At 43.3% G+C, this 21,551-nt stretch overlaps 2 protein-coding genes across 2 annotated transcripts in view; both read left to right on the forward strand.

Annotated features, from left to right (window-relative positions):
* Window positions 1-21,551, forward strand: part of PIWIL4 (piwi like RNA-mediated gene silencing 4) — a 61,439-nt gene that overhangs the window by 21,013 nt on the left and 18,875 nt on the right. The window contains exons 10-15 of the mRNA XM_073337568.1: window positions 6,424-6,541; window positions 8,883-8,994; window positions 10,034-10,218; window positions 12,444-12,516; window positions 13,532-13,732; window positions 20,162-20,265. Of these exons, the coding sequence (XP_073193669.1) occupies window positions 6,424-6,541; window positions 8,883-8,994; window positions 10,034-10,218; window positions 12,444-12,516; window positions 13,532-13,732; window positions 20,162-20,265 (793 nt within the window). The remainder of the gene's footprint in view (window positions 1-6,423; window positions 6,542-8,882; window positions 8,995-10,033; window positions 10,219-12,443; window positions 12,517-13,531; window positions 13,733-20,161; window positions 20,266-21,551) is intronic.
* AMOTL1 (angiomotin like 1) overlaps window positions 13,657-21,551 on the forward strand; it is a 209,641-nt gene continuing 201,746 nt past the window's right edge. Inside the window, exon 1 of the mRNA XM_073337507.1 lies at window positions 13,657-13,732. The gene's annotated coding sequence lies outside the window, so the exon portion shown is untranslated. The remainder of the gene's footprint in view (window positions 13,733-21,551) is intronic.

Genomic DNA, 21,551 nt, shown 5'->3' on the forward strand with positions numbered 1-21,551 from the left:
TGCCCTCTGGAGTGCTTTGCTCATGGTATATCAGGTGCAGTATATCAGGTGCTGCTGGCCCTACACCCTCTCAGTTCCTTCCTACCGCCCATGGTTGTCAGTCGGAGTGCCTTCCTTGCTCGTCAAGGACTTGTGGTTACTTCCTTTGGACTTTATGCGTTTTGGCTTTGTGTATAGTTATCTTTAGTGTTAAATACCTGTTAATTGTAGTAGTTAGTGTTAGTAGGTAGGTCCCAGCGGGGACTTTGCCCCGGGTGAGGCATGCCCTAGTCTCCGGGCTCTAAACACTGCGACTCCTAAAACAGGCCTATGCCTATTAGCGACCCCCATGGTGGCTGTCTCAAGTGCTTGGGGGAAACGCATGTTAAAGAGCGGTGCCATATTTATAAGAACTTTGAGCCTTGCACACAGAAGGAGAGAGACATCAGGCTTAGAGCCCTCCTTTTGGAGTCCACCCAGCTCCCAAGCCATCTTGGCATGAATCTCCCAGCACCTCAGCATCAGCGCGAAGTGCACCAGCTGGGCCCTCTTGACACTGCTCCATGTTGCTGGTGCCGAAGAAAAGGGCCAAGAAGCACGGTTCCCCGGCACCAACGAAGAAGGGCCAGTTGGCTGTGAACAAGAAGTGAGCCCCGAGCCGCCTGCTTACACCGGAGCCCTGCAGGCAGCCCTCCCTGGTCGGGGCCGTCAGCCTGACAAAAGGTCCTGCTTCGACTTCTGTGAGCGGAACTGGACCTTCGAAGGCCCAGGCGTTGAAGGAGCACAGGCCTCCGCCCACGCAACCAGAGCCACCAGTGCTGCAGCCTTTGGCTAAGGCTCCCCAAGAGGGCAAAGCAGCTGACAAGGCTCCTCAAGAAGCGGTGGAGCACCGCCAATCCCTTGAGACAATGGCACGCTCTCCACCGCCAGTCGCCAATGCCGATGTTGAGATTGACAAGGACTTACCACCGGTTGCCAGCTCCACAGTCACCGTGGTCTCAGTGTGGCTCTCTGGGAGGGAGGTGCCAGTCCCCATATTACTGACGCCAGTCACCGTCCCCAAGATCATCATCCCGGCGTCATTCCCAGTCACCGACACTGTAGAAACAATCTCCTTCCTGCCTCCAATCTCCTTGGCACTGCACCTGCTCACCATACCGTCAGCACCGGTCCTCTTGGCCGGGGAACTGATCTCCGGTATCAGTGGTCTCTAGGCAGACCCAGCCCCTCCATCGTCTCCGGAAGGGAGCTCCTCTGGTACCAAGGGCCGCTTCAGCCTGTCACCCTGGCCTCAGCAGCAGGACTGGGCGTCAGAGCTGACAGCAGTGGCAGCTGGACAGTGACAGCCAGGGCAGTGGCCTGCTCAGTGGCAATGTTGGAATGTCTGGGGGGTTTCAGTCATGGCGATGCCCCCATCGGTCCATTTGTTGGCCACCGCCATGGAACAGCAGCCTCTGGCACCAGACCTGGCACCAGAGGAGCACCCGGTGGCCGACCCTCAAGAGGCTGTGCCTACCTCCAACCCATCCTCCCCAGCAGAGGAGGAGGAACAGGCCCCCCTCCGCCCATACAGTTGTCCTCATACTCCCCGGATGAGGCGGTCACGGGCCCATCCAGCGCCAGCCCACCTGATGACTTTAAGGACCACCAGGCCCTGCTCCAGTGCTGATATTGGAACCCTCCTCCCCCCCAGGTTCAAAGTCCAGCTGCTGCTCCACCCAGCCTTTTTACCAAAAGTGGTCTCACAGTTCCATGGTCATCAGGACACGTTTCTACTGGTGTTCTTTCCGAAACCTCACAAACCCAGCAAGGAGCGCAGGTTGCATACTCTGAATGTTAGATGAGCCTTGGTCTTCTACATCGAAAGAACTAGACCCTTCCATAAGTTGGCACAGCTCTTTGTCGCAGTGGCAGACAGTATGAAAGGTCTGTCGATCTCCTCAGAGAATTTCCTTGTAGATAACCACCTGCATCAAGTTTGTCACCACTAGCGATTGTATCTGCTCACTCCACCAAAGCGCAAGCCTCATCAGCAGCCTTCCTCACACAGATACCAATTCAAGACATCTGCAGAGCCGCTACTTGGTCTTGAGTCCGTGCCTTTGCATCCCATTATGACATCGCCCAGCAGGCTCAGGACGATGTCAGCTTTGGCAGAGCAGTGTTGCAAACAACACATCTGTGAACTCTGAGCCCACGTCCAGGGGGATACTGCTTGTGAGTCACCAAACATGGAATCGGCATGAGCAAGCACTCAAAAAAGAAAAGACTGTTACTAATCATAGAATAGAATGTCAGGGTTGGAAGGGACCTCAGGAGGTCATCTAGTCCAACCCTCTGCTCAAAGCAGGACCAATCCCCAACTAAATCATCCCAGCCAGGGCTTTGTCAAGCCTGACCTTAAAAACCTCTAAGGAAGGAGATTCCACCACCTCCCTAGGTAACGTATTCCAGTGCTTCACCACCCTCCTAGTGAAAAAGTTTTTCCTAATATCCAACCTAAACCTCCCCCACTGCAACTTGAGACCATTACTCCTTGTTCTGTCATCAGCTACCACTGAGAACAGTCTCAATCCATCCTCTTTGGAACCCCCTTTCAGGTAGTTGTAAGCAGCTATCAAATCCCCCCTCATTCTTCTCTTCTGCAGACTAAACAATCCCAGTTCCCTCAGCCTCTCCTCATAAGTCATGTGTTCCAGTCCCCTAATAATTTTTGTTGCCCTCCGCTTGACGTTTTCCAATTTTTCCACATCCTTCTTGTAGTGTGGGGCCCAAAACTGGACACAGTACTCCAGATGAGGCCTCACCAATGTTGAATAGAGGGGAACAATCACGTCCCTCGATCTGCTGGCAATGCCCCTACGTATACATCCCAAAATGCCATTAGCCTTCTTGGCAACAAGGGCACACTGTTGACTCATATCCAGCTTCTCATCCACTGTAACCCCCGGGCCTTTTCTGCAGAACTGCTGCCTAACCATTCAGTCCCTCGTCTGTAGCGGTGCATGGGATTCTTCCGTCCTAAGTGCAGGACTCTGCACTTGTCCTTGTTGAACCTCATCAGATTTCTTTTAGCCCAATCCTCTGATTTGTCTAGGTCCCTCTGTATCCTATCCCTACCCTCCAGTGTATCTACCTCTCCTCCCAGTTTAGTGTCATCTGCAAACTTGCTGAGGGTGCAATCCACGCCATCGTTCAGATCGTTAATGAAGATATTGAACAAAACTGGCCCGAGGACCGACCCTTGGGGCACTCCACTTGATACCGGCTGCCAACTAGATATGGAGCCATTGATCACTAAGCCTGACAATCTACCCGGCTTTCTATCCACCTTATAGTCCATTCATCCAGCCCATACTTTTTTAACTTGCTGTGGGAGACCGTGTCAAAAGCTTTGCGAAAGTCAAGGAACAACACGTCCACCACTTTCCCCTCATCCACAGAGCCAGTTATCTCGTTATAGAAGGCAATTAGATTAGTCAGGCATGACATGCCCTTAGTGAATCCATGCTGACTGTTCCTGATCACTTTCCTCTCCTCTAAGTGCTTCAGAATTGGTTCCTTGAGGACCTGCTCCATGATTTTTCCAGGGACTGAGGTGAGGCTGACTGGCCTGTAGTTCCCAGGATCCTCCTCCTTCCCTTTTTTAAAGATGGGCACTACATTAGCCTTTTTCCAGTCGTCCGGGACTTCCCCCGATCACCATGAGTTTTCAAAGATAATGGCCAATGGCTCTGCAATCACATCCACCAACTCCTTTAGCACTCTCGGATGCAGCGCATCCGGCCCCATGGACTTGTGCTTGTCCAGCTTTTCTAAATAGTCCCGAACTACTTTTTTCTCCACAGAGGGCTGGTCACCTCCTCCCCATGCTGTGCTGCCCAGTGCAGCAGTCTGAGAGCTGACCTTGTTCGTGAAGACAGAGTCAAAAAAAGCATTGAGTACATTAGCTTTTCCCACATCCTCTGTCAGTAGGTTGCCTCCCTCATTCAGTAAGGGGCCCACACTTTCCTTGTCTTTCTTCTTGTTGCTAACGTACCTGAAGAAACCCTTCTTGTTACTGTTAACATCTTTTGCTAGCTGCAACTCCAGGTGTGATTTGGCCTTCCTGATTTCACTCCTGCATGCCTGAGCAATATTTTTGTACTCTTCCCTGGTCATTTGTCCAATCTTCCACTTCTTGTAAGCTTCTTTTTTGTGTTTAAAATCAGCAAGGATTTCACTGTTAAGCCAAGCTGGTCGCCTGCCATATTTGCTATTCTTTCTACACATCGGGATGGTTTGTCCCTGTAACCTCAATAAGGATTCTTTAAAATACACGCAGCTCTCCTGGACTCCTTTCCCCCTCATGTTATTATTCTAGGGGATCCTGCCCATCAGTTCCCTGAGGGAGTCAAAGTCTGCTTTTCTGAAATCCAGGGTCCGTATTGTGCTGCTCTCCTTTCTTCCCTGTGTCACTAACCTTTTGTAAATGTTGTTCTTAGAGATGTGTTCCTCATGTCCATTCCATGACTCACCCTCCATCCCCTCTGTCGGAGTTGACAGCAAGCAAGAACTGAGAGAGCGCAAGGCAGGCAGTGCCTCATATACCAGCACATGAGCGTAGGGCTCCTGGGGGCCCTACAGAGCTGGCAAAAATCTCCAGCAGCCGTGCATGTCGGCGCACGAACACCTAGAATGGAATGGATGTGAGCAACACATCTTGAACAACAGTTACGAAAGATTAGTAATCATCTTTTACCTGCAGTCTACAAACTATTATACACTTAAAACTATTATATACTTACAAACTATTATACACTTAAATCAACATATTTGTAAATTGCATCTAGAGCTGGCATCCAGAGCTGCTATGAAGATGGAATAAACAGCATAAGCCTCTTTGCTAAAGAGATTTCTCTTTGCTGCATATGAGACAATGATCAGAAATAAGCAACCTCTCATTTCTCAGCTATTTCTTTTAGGAGATGGACATCTCTCACTGATTTAACCTGGGGTAACTACACTAAAAGCATATTGAGCATTGCTCCTTGTCAGTTTCAGACTGGACAAAAGCATGGGTCTGGCATACCTTAAGGTTCACAAATTGGCAACAGTATGAAACATAGCAGCGAATTATACACTTTTTGGATTGATACTCACTTTGAAACAAATCAAAATCCCTATATACAGCAGGCCACGTTTTGCTTTCAGTTACACAGCTTTAAAACTGGAGGAACTCCATTGGCTTATTGTCAATTTCACGTTGCATTCATACTAAGACTCTGGCCAGGGTTGTGAAGACCAGGAATACTTTTTGAAGAATGTATATTTGTATAAATTAAGGAGGCCATGATTACACTGTCTCAGTCACAACTTGTGAAAACACTCAAGGCTGCACAATACATGCACCAAAATGTTGATGTAAATCTAAAAGAAAAACTACAGCAGTGACCTGAGGTTTACAGTTTTTTGGTGGAAGGGGTTACTGCTATTATCAATTTGGACACTTCATCTACTGCTTTCCCCTTTATTGGGCAAACCACTTTTACATCACTTTTTTTGGCAATAAATTCAACATCATGCATGCCAAAAGAATAACCTGCATTCTTTCAAGATTGATAGCAGATGTCATCTTTTAACTTATAAGCTAAGAGCTCCATAGGTAGCATCTGTCCACCCAGGAATTTGAACCATTTAACTTTGGGCTTGTCTTCACTACCGGGGTAAGTCGACTTAAGTTGTGCTATTCCAGCTACTTTATTCACGTAGCTGGAGTCAACGTAGCTTAGGTCAACTTACCCCGGTAGGTTCACTGCACTGTGTTGATGGGAGACCCTGTCTGGTCAACTTACCTTAATCTTCTCGGGGAGCTGGAGTACCAGAGTCAACCGGAGAGCACTTCGACGTCGATTTAGCAGGTCACTAGACCCGCTAAATCGACCTCTGCTACATCAATTGCAGCAGCTTCGATCTCCCTGTAGTGAAGACCAGTCCTCAGTCTTACATCCAACTCCCTGGGCAGTTTGCACAGTGGCAAAATGGGCTGTCTGCTAAACCAAAGAATGCTTTTTTTATGAGGAATTAATATTAATAGCTAGGGAATTTAGATATTATTAGTTAGGGAATCTCCCAACTAAGAATTGTACACATCCTCCTATTTTTATCTCACCTCCCCTTCCCTTATCCCAACCTTTCTTGTTTTACGTCATAGGTTTTTTGGGCCAGGGTTTGTCAATTTTCTGTGTTTATATAGTACCTAGCATAAAGAATCGCAAACAGGTTGAAGCCAGTAGGGGCCACCGCAATATATCTATTAAGTAACAATGTAGCATCAGATACCATGATGATAGGTCTGGAATGAACACACAGATATTCTAGATCAGTGCTGATGATATCCTTTCTGGATTTTTTCGGGGGAGGGTGGGGAAGTGATGCTTTCTGACGTATTATCATTATTATTAGGTTTGACCAGCCGGGCAATTTCTGACTTCCGTCTGATGAAGGATCTGGCTCAAGAAATGCATCTGAATCCTGAGCAAAGACAGCAAAGGCTGTCTCGGCTTGCTGACAACATTCAGAGGTAATTTAATATAACAAAACCTGCCTTTAGGACCAAAATTAGACATTTCCCTGAAAAGTTAAGTTAAATGAGTTGTGTGATCTTTTGACAGTCTGTAGTTACCTGTTCTGCTAAACTGCCATGCAGTCTCATTCTGTGATTCGTCATCGTAGCACAGATGTAGAAGAGGAGGAATGGCTTACCAAAACATTTGCTGCTACTACTACAAAAAAAGCTCTGTACCTAAAATCAAGTGACAGCCTGGTTTCCAGCTTGTAAGGACCGTAGAAAGATTTTGGGGGACAGTTAAAATATGACAGGTTTCAGAGTAGCAGCTGTGTTAGTCTGTGTCCACAAAAAGAAAAGGAGGACTTGTGGCACCTTAGAGACTAACAAATTTATTTGAGCATAAGCTTTCGTGAGCTACAGCTCACTTCATCGGATGCGTTCAGTGGAAAATACAGTGGGGAGATTTATATACACAGAGAACATGAAACAATGGGTGTTACCATACACACTGTAACGAGAGTGATCAGGTAAGGTGAGCTATTACTAGCAAGAGAGCAGGGGCGAAGGGGACCCTTTTGTAGTGATAATCAAGGTGGGCCATTTCCAGCAGTTGACAAGAAGGTCTGAGGAATGGGGAGGGGGGGAGGGAAGGGGAGAGAATAAACATGGGGAAATAGTTTTACTTTGTGTAATGACCCATCCACTCCCAGTCTCTATTCAAGCCTAAGTTAATTGTATCCAGTTTGCAAATTAATTCCAATTCAGCAGTCTCTCGTTGATTTGCTGTTCTTTACACTATAATTTGGAGCATATTTTAACTGTGTCGGCGACAACTATGTTGTAAATGGGCCCCCCAGCATGGTTGATGTTTTCTGTAGTGTAGATGGGACCAAAAATAAAAGAATGCATCACTAGTTTAGCCTTCTGGGGAAGTAAGGTTAATAGTTGAGTAGCTATAATGACTATTAATTATTTGAAGGATATTAGCTCAGTTTACATCACTGGTAGTTTCTTCATTTAGGGCTCAATCCCGCACCCATGTAAATCATTGAAAGCGTTGCCATTGACTTCCTTTGGCACAGCACCGGACCTTTAAAATACTCTATATGCAATCACATACTTGCACCAGTGCATAGATATGTTGGGGATGTAATCTAAGCACCCATTTTAAAAATGTTTGGCCATTAAATTTAGGTGTAAGTTATACACACACACACACACATACACCCCCTATAAATATTCTATTTGGAAATAATGGAATAGGGTGGAAGAGTGAACTTTCTACTTACATTGTTGAATACTTTTACTAGGTTTGTACCGTAATCACTGGGGTGGACTGATACTGGTAGAGCAGATGGGCTCTGATATTTAATGATATAATTTTTTCTGTATACCTGACCATATATATAACAACTCTTATTTTACTAGCTCACTAGCTCATTTTACCTTTTTTATGCAGTGGAAATTATTTTAATCAGTTTTATTGCTTTACCAGCTATTTTTTTTTAAATAATGTATTACTTTGTTTTGACTGCCTTTTAGCCAGTCTAATTCTTTAAAAGATATTTATTTAAATGGACTCCACTGTATTTATATACTTAAACTGTATATTATCAATGTAATATATTGACTAGTGGGGACAATTGAGGGAGATGAAGGTGAGAGCAGCAGCAAGGCCTAAGTGCTAGAGTGCTACATTGAAGAAAAGAGGAGGATGAGAGAGATGTAATGGGACACAAGAATAGGAGGGCTTGACAGTTGTGAGGGAAAGGGTTAAGGAGAGAAAAGTACGGGGTCTTGCACCTGAAATAATGCATTACTTTATTTAAAATGAACAACAAGCTTTGAATTCAGTATTGGAGTTTTAGCAGCTGCGTACACTTACTCTGATGATTTATGATACGACTAGATCCTCTAGATGGAGTTAAAGTACCATAATTCTTAGTTAGCTGTTGATGGTTTTATATTTACAATGCACTAGGCTGGATAAAATCTAGACAACTTAGTGTATTCTATGTACTTAAACGTAACGTAGTACTCGGGCTCGCTAGTTTAACTAGCTGACATTGATTACTGGTGGTGTTTAGTTTTTTCCTTTATTCAGAAGTTCTGAAACCTTTAGAAATGATCATGTATAGAGCATCCATATTTCATTTATTTTATTCAGTGGAATAGCTGGTATTTGTTCCAGTGTGATAGAAATTAAAATTGAAATAGAAACAGATCCTTCAAAAATCTGTTTGCTACTTTACCGACTGACTGTTCACTGGGAATTTTGGTGCTGGTGGGTTTTTTCTTCTTCTTCTTTTTTTTTTTTATTCCTGTCCATAAAGTCAAAAAAATCTTCTTACAGAATCAAAGAGGCTCGTTTAGAGTTAGAGATGTGGGGGCTGCAGCTTGGGTGCCAAGTTTCCCTGACAGGCCGTGTTGTCCCAACTGAAAAAATCCTAATGCAGGAGCAGACCGTGAGTACAGAAACTTTCACTTTAAATTCCATATGAGAATGTCTCTCTAGGCATTCCCGGTGTGCCCAGTAACTGTTGTTTAAAGGTGCCAATATATCTAAGGCTGGGAAACTTACTGAGGGAAAGCCTGCTATTAGAAAACTCGGTTTTATTATTACCCAATAGTTACAAGAGTCAGGTTGGGGCTGTAATTTAGGTGGCTGTAGACCACATTGAGCCCTCAGGCCATACTGTATGCACCCCCACCTTTGGAATACAGAAATTCATCCCAGCTGTCTGGAGTGAGTCTAGGAAGTTGGTACTTGCTATTTTACACTTTGTAGCTGAGAATTTACCACAAGCCCTTGTGTGAATAGTTTCCTTAGCTCTAGAAAAAAAACTTTCAGCATAGGTCAGTTAGCCATCATTGACATCCTCAGCAGCCACCAGCACCTTTAATATAAGGGTGCTGAGCCAGATATGGGACAGCTGTTTTCTAAGAAAGGATTTTAAAAACCAGCTTTGTGGCTTGATCCAGTGGGTGCAGAATGCCCTGAACTCCCTCTGAAATCAGTAGGAGTTAAAGATGCTCAGAAGCTTGCATGATCAAGCCCCAAAGCTAGTTGAGACAGGCTGTCAAGTCAACAGCCTCTTGGGACCCCGGTTGGTGGTGTTTGTTAATGTAACACCTGCATATGGTACTTTTTGTATCTGCTCTCTTGCTTGCAGAACCATCTCACAGCCAGATACTCAAACATATTTGGCAGTTGTTTTTAGGTATGATCAGTGGAGTAGGGTGAACGCATACTTCATTTAGTAAGATTTTCCCAGTGCATAGAAATAAGTCCTGACATTTGCTCCAAGTGTCAGATCAGACACTTAAAAGAATTCTGTTCCCATTGCTACTGAATTACCCCTTTATCTAGGTATAACAATGTAAGGATGGTCAACAAAACTGACCCTTAATATTTTCTGCTGACAACTGTTCGTCTATGAAGAACTGTCTTCTGACAAGATATTTTTCTTTAATTGTTAATTTATTGTTTTTTTCCTTTGGCAGTGTCTGCCAATGAGTGCTGGTGACTGGTCAAAGGATATGCGTAATATGAAGATAATTGGAGTGCAGCCTCTGGACAACTGGTTAATGTTGTGCAGTAACAGAAATGGAGAACTAGCTGAGAACCTTCTGAATTGTCTGAAAAGAGTGGGAGGTCCCATGGGATTTTACATTGAATATCCCAAAATGTGAGATTTCTCAGAGGACTAGCCTAGATTTGCTTTTCTTTCATCCATCAGTCCTGTGCATTATTACTACCAATAACAACAACTTGCATTTATGTAGCTCTTTCAACTGGCAGTATTCCAAAGTCCTTCACAAAATTAACAAATGAATGATGGCAGCCTCAATGACCTGCTTACCCACTTCTCTCTCAAGAACCACTGCTCTCTCTTATGTTGTCCCTCATGCACATAAAAGTTCCCAGTCAAAATGTGTAAAGCCACCACCTTGACCTCCAAATCCTTCCTCAAACTCACCTCTTCCATAATGCTTTCTCTAAACTGCAACCATATCATGGCTAGGCATATAGTGAGTTGTGGTTACTGCCCCTGATTGGCTAAGAATGAGACACATCCTGTTACATTTGTTGCTCTCTTTCCCATCCAAGCTTGCCTGTGTCTCATCTACTTGCTGTGTTTTGATTTTTAGATTTTTAGCTCTTTGGGGCAGGTATTTTCATTTTCTGTATATTTGCACACTGTCTAGCTCCAATCTGATTGGTCTCTTGGCACTACCCCCAATATAAATGTTGAATTATAATAATAAATAAGTAGTATGTATAAATAATTATGTATGCCAGTAGGTACAATGGAATATAGATTCTAATAGGTGAAATTAAATTAACAAAAAAGAGGGTGGAATATCTCAGCCACTACTAGAAACAGTCACTTCTGGGACATACAGTATACCAGCTATTTAACAACTTGCAGCAACGTTATGTAATGGAGACTAAGGGTAGAGGAATACCATATATCCATTCGAAACTACAGAAGTGATTTAGGGAAGCAGAATATAAGTATTCAAGGACAATAAACTGCAAGACTTGACTGAGGCTATAGGAGCCTTTCCTACATATTTTAAGGTATCTAATGCAAACAGAGGCAAAGAGTAAACTTAGTTTTACAAAAAGCTGCATTTTAATGTAAGCAGCTTTCAACAGACATATCTTACACTGTATACCAGGTTATTGCTTAGTTTACTAAATCTGCATTGTGAAGGAAAAGTAACATTTTTGGATTCTCATTAAACTACCACCTTGATAAACTAAATATTAATACTTTTTATTCTGTAGTAACTTTGGGCCAGATTCTCTCCTATGTCAAGATCTGCTTGGCTCGAGAGTACGGGTCTGTTGGAGCCACGCTCCCTGATCTTCTGCCTTGTGCAGCTGTCACCCACCTTAGGTTAGAGCAGTGTAGGGGTTATTTTAACCTAAGCCAGATGGCAGGAGTTTCCAAGGGACCATTCAACAGTTGAGAATGGCCTGAGTACACCCATGTTCTGGCCATGCCCCTAAACCAGCCCTCTCCCACTCCTTGGCGTGGCCTCCTAGGCCAGGAAGGTAGCATAAAAGCCAGCCATGTCAGTTACTTTCTAGTTATGAGGTCCATGCCACTGGGAAAATTCTTAGCTGGCCAGCTGTGGACAGATTCCAAAGTCTTTTCTTTGGATATTGATGTGTAATATGTTCAGATCTGTTTCCTCAATGATTTTATATTCACTTTTCTTGTTCTTTTGTTATATACATATTTAACTCCTATAGATAGCAGGAGTTACTTATGCAAAAACTGAGCATCTCTTGAGAGTGAAACTGAAGGGCGGTTAGACTTCATATGGCATTGTCAGGGTTATTCCTTCAGGAAGCTGATTCTGTGATATGATGAGTGATTCTATAGGGTGTTAAGTTCACTTCAAGCAGCTGAGAGACACCCTTTTTTAGAAGGAAATAACTAATTCACATTTTTCCTTAACCTTGATTGCAACATAGACTTCTGCAACCATGCTACTTTCATATGGTCTCAGTGAGCTGACTGTGATGCTAGTCCTAGGACCTGTGTTCTCCTATCTCCCACAAATATGTATTGCCTCTCTTTTGACTTTCTTCACCTCCATGTCAGATTCTGTGGAGTAGGATAATGAACCATCACGCCCCCCCCCCCAAATCAATGATTTGCCCAACTCTAGTCTTAACACAGATGCGGCCTCTTTTAGGCAATGGATGGAATTTTGAGTATTAGTTTTGGTAGACACATCCTTTGTCATTGGTTACTGATTAATTCCAAACTAGTCAAATATGAATAACCTTTTAATCTTTGTGGAAAATCTGTTCATAATGCTTCTAAAGATGTGCAGTGAACTGACATTTGCAAAGTTAGTGCATGTTTAAATGTCTTTATATGTTTTTGTTCAGAGTACAAGTACAAGAAAGCCCAATGACATTCCTGCGAGCAGTGCAACAGCATGTAAATCCTGAAGTACAGCTGGTGTGTATATGTTTGTTAAGCATTGCTTTGTGATGCTTTCGATAGGCTAAGTCCAGTCTTCTGATATGCAAGGAAGGTGGGGGGAGAGGAGAGAAAGCATAGAGAGCCTCTTCTCCCTGTGGAATCAGCAGAGCAGAATCTCTCTGAGAACACTATCAGCAGCCTGGCTACAGCAGCAGATAATACACCATAACCCCAAAGGATGACTTTCCAATTAGGAGGCATGTCTAACTCAGGACATGCACTGCTTCTTTCCAGAACAGCACTGTCAGCGGATGCTTTTTTAGCTACCAAGTGAGCAGCACTTCTAGCTTGTTTTTGTGGTCTTTCTGTCACAAACACACACAGTTACTTTTTCTACCTCATGTATACCTTTAATCCCCTGTTTCCTAACAGGGCAGGATGTAGCACAGGTATACAGCAGGGAGAGCCTTCCAAACAGCTTTCTCCTTTACCCAGCTCACCCTTTAAGATGCCCCCCACACACAATTCCTGTTCCTCCTGATTATATATCCTCCCATTACTAAGCCAATTACTTTATTAGCCCACTAAGTGTCAGTAATCCCCACCAGTAACAGGTTGATTCCAGTTAAGTCTGCCACTTTCTCTGTGCTACATCAACCTCAGTGACCAGAATCCTGCAACCAGTACTCTCTCACAGGCACCCTCTCCCATTTGGCAGAATTCCTAGAGAAGGGAACACATCTGCCAATATCTCTGCTCCCTCAGTTTACACTGGTTTTAGCTGGATTTGGCCTATAGTTAATCAACCAGTAAGTGTAATGTGGTCCATTTAAAAAATATATACAAGCCTTTATCTGTGGATGTCAGTTTTCCAATCGTGAACTCACAGGAGCAAGAGATTTGCAGGAAAAACAAGCTAGTCTGGCTTTATAAATTCTTCAGATTTGTGGGAGAAATTGTATGTCTGTTAAGAGGGTGAAATGTATCAAAGTGTAAGGAGAGATCTGCAGAAGTAGAACACTGACCACTGTTCTCTCCTTCTTCTACTTAGGTAATGTGTGTACTGTCTTCCAATCAGAAGGTCTGTTATGATTCTATTAAAAAGTTCCTGAGCCTTGACCGACCTGTACCAAGCCAATGTGTACTAGCACGCACTCTGAACAAGCAGGGCATGATGATGAGTGTTGCCACGAAAATCGCAATGCAGATTATCTGTAAACTCGGAGGGGAGCTATGGGCAGTAGAGATCCCTGTAAGTAATTTGTTTAAAATGTTTGTTTTTATCACAGCAAAACTTGTTCAACCATTTATGTTAACTAGTCTTTGGTATGTCAGAAATGCTTAGCTCTAGCTGAAATTGATTTAGCGTGGTATAAGTTGTGCTTTGTTGACATTTTTCATCTGAGGATCTCAGAATACTTAAGCAACAATAATTCACACGAGAAACCACTCCTCAGCATGAGGAAGGATTGCCCCAGATTGGGTCCTGTGTTAATGATGCAGGATACTTACTCTTGATCTGTTGACTTCACAAAATATTGGTGTATTTAATCCCATCAAAATCATTTTCACATTTTAGTAGCTCTCTGTGCATACTCAGAAATCTGAGCACTTCTTGTTTACAGTAAAGATTGTTACAAGGTACAGTATTGTGAAACATATCCATGTTTTATGAAGGTATACAAACAAATGTCCAACGTTAGCATTTCTTTGATCCACATTTCTGGGCAGGAAATCATGCATTTGTGACCCTAATGGTCCAACCATGGGGGAAAAACCTCTAAAATTCTTTAAATAAGCTTTATTTTCATGTGATCATATCAATAGGCCATTTAGTTTGACAGTATTTTTTCAGTGGTGATGAGATTTAAAAGAATAGAATTAAAGAAATGTAAAGCTTTCCAACAAAAAAGGACATGTTCTGGGAAGATGTATGGTCTATTGGTTAGAACAGGGGATCGTTAGATATAGCAGTGGTATTACAAATAATACCTGATGACCCGAAATAGGATTTGGGTCCCATTGTGCAAGGCACTGTACAAACAGTTTTAAGCCAGATGTCTCATATTATCCATATTTAACACTGGTATAATAATATTTATGTATCTCACAGGAGTGCAGTGAGGCTTAATAATATTTTTGACCTCCGTGGGTCTACTTGTGTGAGTAATAGCTCCCGGATGTAAGGGCTGTACAGTTGCTCTTGAGGTCCAAACTTGCTTCCATTGAAATCAGCAGCCAAATTTTGACTGACTGAAAAAAGAACAGGATTGGTGCCAAAGTTTATATCAAGCAAGTCCTGTCTGGAAATCACAAATTGTAGTGCTAAAATGCCAGTTATTTAATTGTTACTTATGGGATTTGCATGTCCTTGAACACCTTGTGGCTTCAGACTTAAGGCCAAAAATGAGATTGTTTTTCTTCATAGTGTTGTCTGGAACCTGAATAGTGATTTCACAGAAACTTGGTAAAAAATAAAATAAATGATCATGCTACAGAATAACATTTTCATTCATCAGTAGGAGATTCAATAAGCAATTAATTCCATATCAAGCTCTGTTGTCTCCCCCTGATTTTTAATTGATCATTTTGGGATGGCTCCTGCACATTTTAAAAATCACAGAATCATAGAATATCAGGGTTGGAAGGGACCTCAGGAGGTCATCTAGTACAACCCCCTGCTCAAAGCAGGACCAATCCCCAACTAAATCATCCCAGCCAGGGCTTTGTCAAGCCTGACCTTAAAAATTTCAAAGGAAGGAGATTTCACTACCTCCCTAGGTAACGCATTCCAGTGCTTCACCACCCTCCTAGTGAAAAAGTTTTTCCTAATATCCAACCTAAACCTCCCCCACTGCAACTTGAGATCATTAGTCCTCTTTTCGTCATCTGCTACCACTGAGAACAGTCTAGATCCATCCTCTTTGGAACCCCCTTTCAGGTAGTTGAAAGCAGCTATCAAATCCCCCCTCATTCTTCTCTTCTGCAGACTAAACAATTCCAGTTCCCTCAGCCTCTCCTCCATAAGTCATGTGTTCCAGTCCCCTAATAATTTTTGTTGCCCTTCGCTGGATGTTTTCCAATTTTTTCACATCCTCCTTGTAGTGTGGGGCCCAAAACTGGACACAATACTCCAGATGAGGCCTCACCAATGCCAAATAGAGGGGAACGATCGCGTCCCTCCATCTGCTGGCAGTGCCCCTACTTATATATCCCAAAATGCTATTGGCATTCTTGGTAATGAGGGCATACTGTCAACTCATATTCAGCTTCTCGTACACTGTAACCCCCAGGTCCTTTTCTGCAGAACTGCTGCCTAACCATTCAGTCCGTAGTCTGTAGAAGTGCATGGGATTCTTCCGTCCTAAGTGCAGGACTCTGCACTTGTCCTTGTTGAACCTCATCAGATTTCTTTTGGCCCTCTAATTTGTCTAGGTCCCTCTGTATCCTATTCCTACCCTCCAGTGTATCTACCTCTCCTCCCAGTTTAGTGTCATCTGCAAACTTGCTGAGCGTGCAATCCATGCCATCGTCCAGATCATTAATGAAGATATTGAACAAAACCGGCCGTAGGACCGACCCTTGGGGCCAGGGCCGGTGCAGCCACTAGGCGAACTAGGCAGTCGCCTAGGGCACCAAGTGGTTGGGGGCTGCGGAGGTGACCTGGGGCAGGGGGGCGTGGGGAGGGCCGCCTGCAGCAAGTAACGGGGGGGCGGGGCAGCATACAGGAGAACCGCTCCCCGCCCCAGCTCACCTCTGCTCCGCCTCCTCCCCTGAGCACCGCCCCGCTCTGCTTCTCTTTCTCCCAGGCTTGTGCGGCAAACAGCTGATTGGCGCCGCAAGCCTGGGAGGTGGGAGAAGCGGCGGCATGCTCGGGGAGGAGGCGGAACAGATATGAGCTGGGGAGGGGTGCTGCCGCACGCAGCTCCCTGGGCCGAGGGGGCGGTGAGGAGCTGCCACGGCAGGGGGGTGCTTCCTGGGCTGGAGGGAGGGGCAGCGGTGGAGGGGAGCTGCCATGAGGGGGCACCTCAGGGTGGAGGGCAGCAGCGGGGAGCTGCCGCAGGGTTCCTGGGGTGGGGGCGGGCGCAAGATGGAAGTTTTGCCTAGGGCGCGAAACGTCCTTGTACCGGCCCTGCTTGGGGCACTCCACTTGATACCGGCTGCCAACTAGACATGGAGCCATTGATCACTACCTGTTGAGCCTGACAATCTAGCCAGCTTTCTGTCCACCTTACAGTCCATTCATCCAGCCCATACTTCTTTAACTTGCTGGAAAAATACTGTGGGAGACAGTGTCAAAAACTTTGCTAAAGTCAAGGAATAAATTTACTGCTTTACGCTCATCCACAGAGCCAGTTATCTCATCATAGAAGGCAATTAGATTAGTCAGGCATGACTTGCCCTTGGTGAATCCATGCTGACTGTTCCTGATCACTTTCCTCTCCTCTAAGTGCTTCAGAATTGGTTCCTTGAGGACCTGCTCCATGATTTTTCCAGGGACTGAGGTGAGGCTGACTGGCCTGTAGTTCCCAGGATCCTCCTCCTTCCCTTTTTTAAAGATGGGCACTACATTAGCCTTTTTCCAGTTGTCCGGGACCTCTCTCGATCGCCATGAGTTTTCAAAGATAATGGCCAATGGCTCTGCAATGACATCCGCAAACCCCTTTAGCACTCTCGGATGCAGCGCATCCGGCCCCATGGACTTGTGCTCGTCCAGCTTTTCTAAATAGTCCCGAACCACTTTTTTCTCCACAGAGGGCTGGTCACCTCCTCCCCATGCTGTGCTGCCCAGTGCAGTAATCTGGGAGCTGACCTTGTTCGTGAAGACAGAGTCAAAAAAAGCATTGAGTACATTAGCTTTTCCCACATCCTCTGTCAGTAGGTTGCCTCCCTCATTCAGTAAGGGGCCCACACTTTCCTTGTCTTTCTTTTTGTTGCTAACATACCTGAAGAAACCCTTCTTGTTACTGTTAATATCTCTTGCTAGCTGCAACTCCAGGTGTGATTTGGCCTTCTTGATTTCACTCCTGCATGCCTGAGCAATATTTTTGTACTCTTCCCTGGTCATTTGTCCAATCTTCCACTTCTTGTAAGCTTCTTTTTTGTGTTTAAGATCAGCAAGGATTTCACTGTTAAGCCAAGCTGGTTGCCTTCCATATTTACTATTCTTTCTACACATCGGAATGGTTTGTCCCTGTAACCTCAATAAAGATTCTTTAAAATACACCCAGCTTTCCTGGACTCCTTTCCCCTTCATTTTGTTTTCTGAGGGGATCCTGCCCATCAGTTCCCTGAGGGAGTCAAAGTCTGCTTTTCTGAAGTCCAGGGTCCGTATTCTGCTGCTCTCCTTTCTTCCTTGTGTCAAGATCCTGAACTTGACCATCTCATGGTCACTGCCTCCCAGGTTCCCCTCCACTTTTGCTCCACCTACTAATTCTTCCCAGATTGTGAGCAGCAGGTCAAGAAGAGCTCTGCCCCTAGTTGGTTCCTCCAGCACTTGCACCAGGAAATTGTCCCCTACACTTTCCAAAAACTGGATTGTCTGTGCACCGCTGAATTGCTCTCCCAGCAGATATCAGTGTGATTGAAGTCTCCCATGAGAACCAGGGCCTGTGATCTAGTAACTTCTGTTAGTTGCCGGAAGAAAGCCTCGTCCAGTGGAACCCCATTTATCTGATCTAATTGGGACTGGGACCAGATTGGATAATCAAAAATTTGGATAATCCAGAGAATGGGCAAAGAGCTTTCTATCTGTTATTTTAAGATGCGGAGTTGCTTTACAGCTAGCTGACCACTCCCGGAAAAGCATTAAAACATACCCCCCCCACACACACACTTCTTATCTACTTGACAGAATATACAAACCCCTAGTTCTTGCAGATATGGTATGTTCATTTATTAACAGGAAAACCAATGTGAGTTTTAAACAAGTACAGGTATCGATCATTTTTACACTCTTTCCTCTTTAACCCTGAACATTATAGGGACTTGTCTACAACAGTGTTTCTCAAACTTTTTGTTGCAGTTGCTCAGGGCTCAACACCACATGGAGGTTCGGTTAAACTGAGTTCTTCTGTATTTCTTAAAATATTCAGAACACTGCTTTATTTCATATATATTTTATCAATCTAATGATTAATGGGAAACAGGTAATTCTGTTTCATCTTTAATCTTTAGCACTCACTTTAACAAGAAAATTTACTTCATTCATTGATTTTCTTTGTCATTATAAAAACAGCTTGACAGCATGCTGAAATTCAGTTGCCAGAACTAAGTGGAGGAAATGGACTACTTTATTTAATTTAGTATGATCTTTCATCATGAGACACCTATGCTCCTTTTGAAATTCTTCCATTTAGCCTGATTTCCCTTCATAAAAGGTGTCAAGATTCTTTACTGAATGAGCCGGGCTTAACTTTTAGTGCTAGACTATATCCTTACAATGAGTGTTCTTTTATCATAAACCAGAGAACTCTGCTCATTCTTTATGCCTCTCTGCTATCACTCTCCTTCCCGTCTATGGCTTATTTAGTAAGATATAAAAATGTTAACTATGTACCAAATTTTTCCCTGAGTTACTCCCGTGCAGTTATACTTTTTCAACCCCACTAAAACTCCATGTCTGTTGTGCTCTATATGTGAATTTTGCCCTGTATCTCTACTTCTTATGTTGTACGAGAGTCTGAGCCTTGCAATGAGGTCTTGCTGTAATGAGAAATAACTGTAAAAATAGGTACTTTAAATCCAAGTATCTACAGTACCTTTGCAGTCCTTGTATTTGAATTCTCTTGTAATTTAATTAGGTGAGATAGGCATCAGACCACAAACATTTTGTGGGGTTGAGAAGGGGATTTCCATCCCTCTTTAGAATGAAACATTCTTCACTTTCATAGTTTGCATAGGTAGAAAAAAGTTAAGTAACACAATCTTATTTTCATAACACAAAGTTAAATTTCACCAGTAGTACTGTGTGAAATATTTGCTCCCACCTATTACAGAGAGCCTGAGTCCCATCTACAGATGTCCTAAATTGTGGTTATTTCTGACACTTGAATTTTATTCAAAAGTTTTGATTCAATTATTCCAAGTTGATCGTGTCTTTTAGCAATCTGTTCCTTCTCAGAATCACCTTAAGTCTTACCACTTTTTTTTCCCAAGTGGAAAGCACACTATGACCTGGCCTTCAATAATAAATACGCATAGCAGCATACATAAAATATTTTTTTAATTCTTTAACAGTTTTTCCCCAGTGAGCAAAAAAGAGAAAGAAAGAATCATGTTTTACAGACTCTAGTCATGTTGATGCTCATTGGAATATCATTGTGATGGCATGGTAAAATGATCTATATAGAATGTGGGCAAGAGGACCTTACAGAATTAGCAAATCCTGTCTGAAGTGATCCCTTAGCATTGGTGTGAATGTGCTTCATCTAAACAGAGTTTAAAATGTCTTTATTTAACAAAATTAAACTTGAGGATTTGTGGGTTTTATTGAAAATAGCATAGTCTCATCTGACAATACTCTAGCTTTGCTCTGTTGTGTGGCTCTATGCCATATGTATTTTAACTGTTTCAAAAAGTGATTTGGTAAAGCTTTGAAAATCAGTATATTTGACGTACTGTATATAATTGGTAATTCATTGCATCACCAAATTATTCTCAATTTAAATTTATTTCACAGCTAAAATCACTCATGGTGATAGGTATTGATGTCAATAAAGATGCCCTTAACAAGGGAAGCTCAATAGTTGGATTTGTGGCTAGCACTAATTCAAAAATTACAAGGTAAGCCTTTTATACTATTACTACTCCTAAGGATCCTATAATTATGCCTACCTATCTCAGAAAGGTGTCTGGGGGCTTACTTTCTATTTTGAGTTCTTTGGACAGAAGGTACTATCACTGGCTGGAAGAAAACATAAAATTATTATTGATTAAAGTTTTCAGGTGACAGATAAGAGAAATGGTAAATAATGAGGTCAGGTCTCTGATACATAGCGATCTGGATCACTTGGTAAGCAGGGCACAATCAATGTATGGCTTTTAATATAGTAAGGTCAATACAGTAAAGCCAAATGTAAGGTCGTATATCTAGTAACAAAGAACATAGACCATACTTATAAGATGTAAGTCTGTATCTTGGGAAGCAGTGTCTGAAAAAGATTTGGGGATTATGGTGTATAATCAGCTGAACATGAGCTTTCCCAGTGTGACACTGTGGCCAAAACGATTAATGCAATCCTTGAATGTATAAATGAGAATATTGACTAGCAGGGAGGCTATATTACCTCTGTATTTGTCACTGGTGTGACTGCTACTAGAATACTGTTTCCAGTTCTGGTGTCCACAGTTGAAGAAGGATGTTGAAAAATTGGAGAGGGTTTAAAGAAGAGTCACAGAGATGATTAGTGGATTGCAAGACATGCCTCATAGTGAGATACTTCAGAAGCCATCTGTTTAGCTTCTCAAAGAGAGGGAGTTAAGGAGTGACTTGACCGTAATCAGTAAGTACTTTGTGGGGAACAGAAATTTGATTGGTGAAGGCTCTTCGAATTAGCAGACAAAGGTATAAAACAGTTTAGTAGCTGGAAGTTGAAGCTAGACAAATTCAGAATTTTAATAGTAAGGGTAATTAGCCACTGAAACAACTTACCAAGTGTTGTTGTAGATTCTCCATCACTGGAGATTTTAAAATAAACACTGGATGCTTTTCTAAAAGATGTGCTTTAGTTCAATCACAACTATTGGACATGAAGCAGCAATTAATTCAGGGAAGTTCTGTGGTCTGTGTTATGCAGGAGATCAGACTAGATCACAGTGGTCTCTTCTGGCCTTAAAAATCTCTGTATCGAAGTGTAAGACTTTGGCTTCTTTACTTGAGTTGGTGCGCTCTATCTCCAGAGCGGAGAGGGGACACCAGTACCTAGTGGACAATGTGCTGTTCAACAGTGGTGACTGATAAGAGCAGTGGTAATAGAAGTACATTGGAAAAGGTCTACAGTGGCCTGCATGCTGCCAAAAAAACCCAGCAGGTGCTCATTCATTGAAACATAAAGTCATCTATTGTCTTG

Source organism: Lepidochelys kempii, chromosome 1 (genome assembly GCF_965140265.1).
Source record: "Lepidochelys kempii isolate rLepKem1 chromosome 1, rLepKem1.hap2, whole genome shotgun sequence".
Lineage (NCBI taxonomy): Eukaryota > Metazoa > Chordata > Testudines > Cheloniidae > Lepidochelys > Lepidochelys kempii.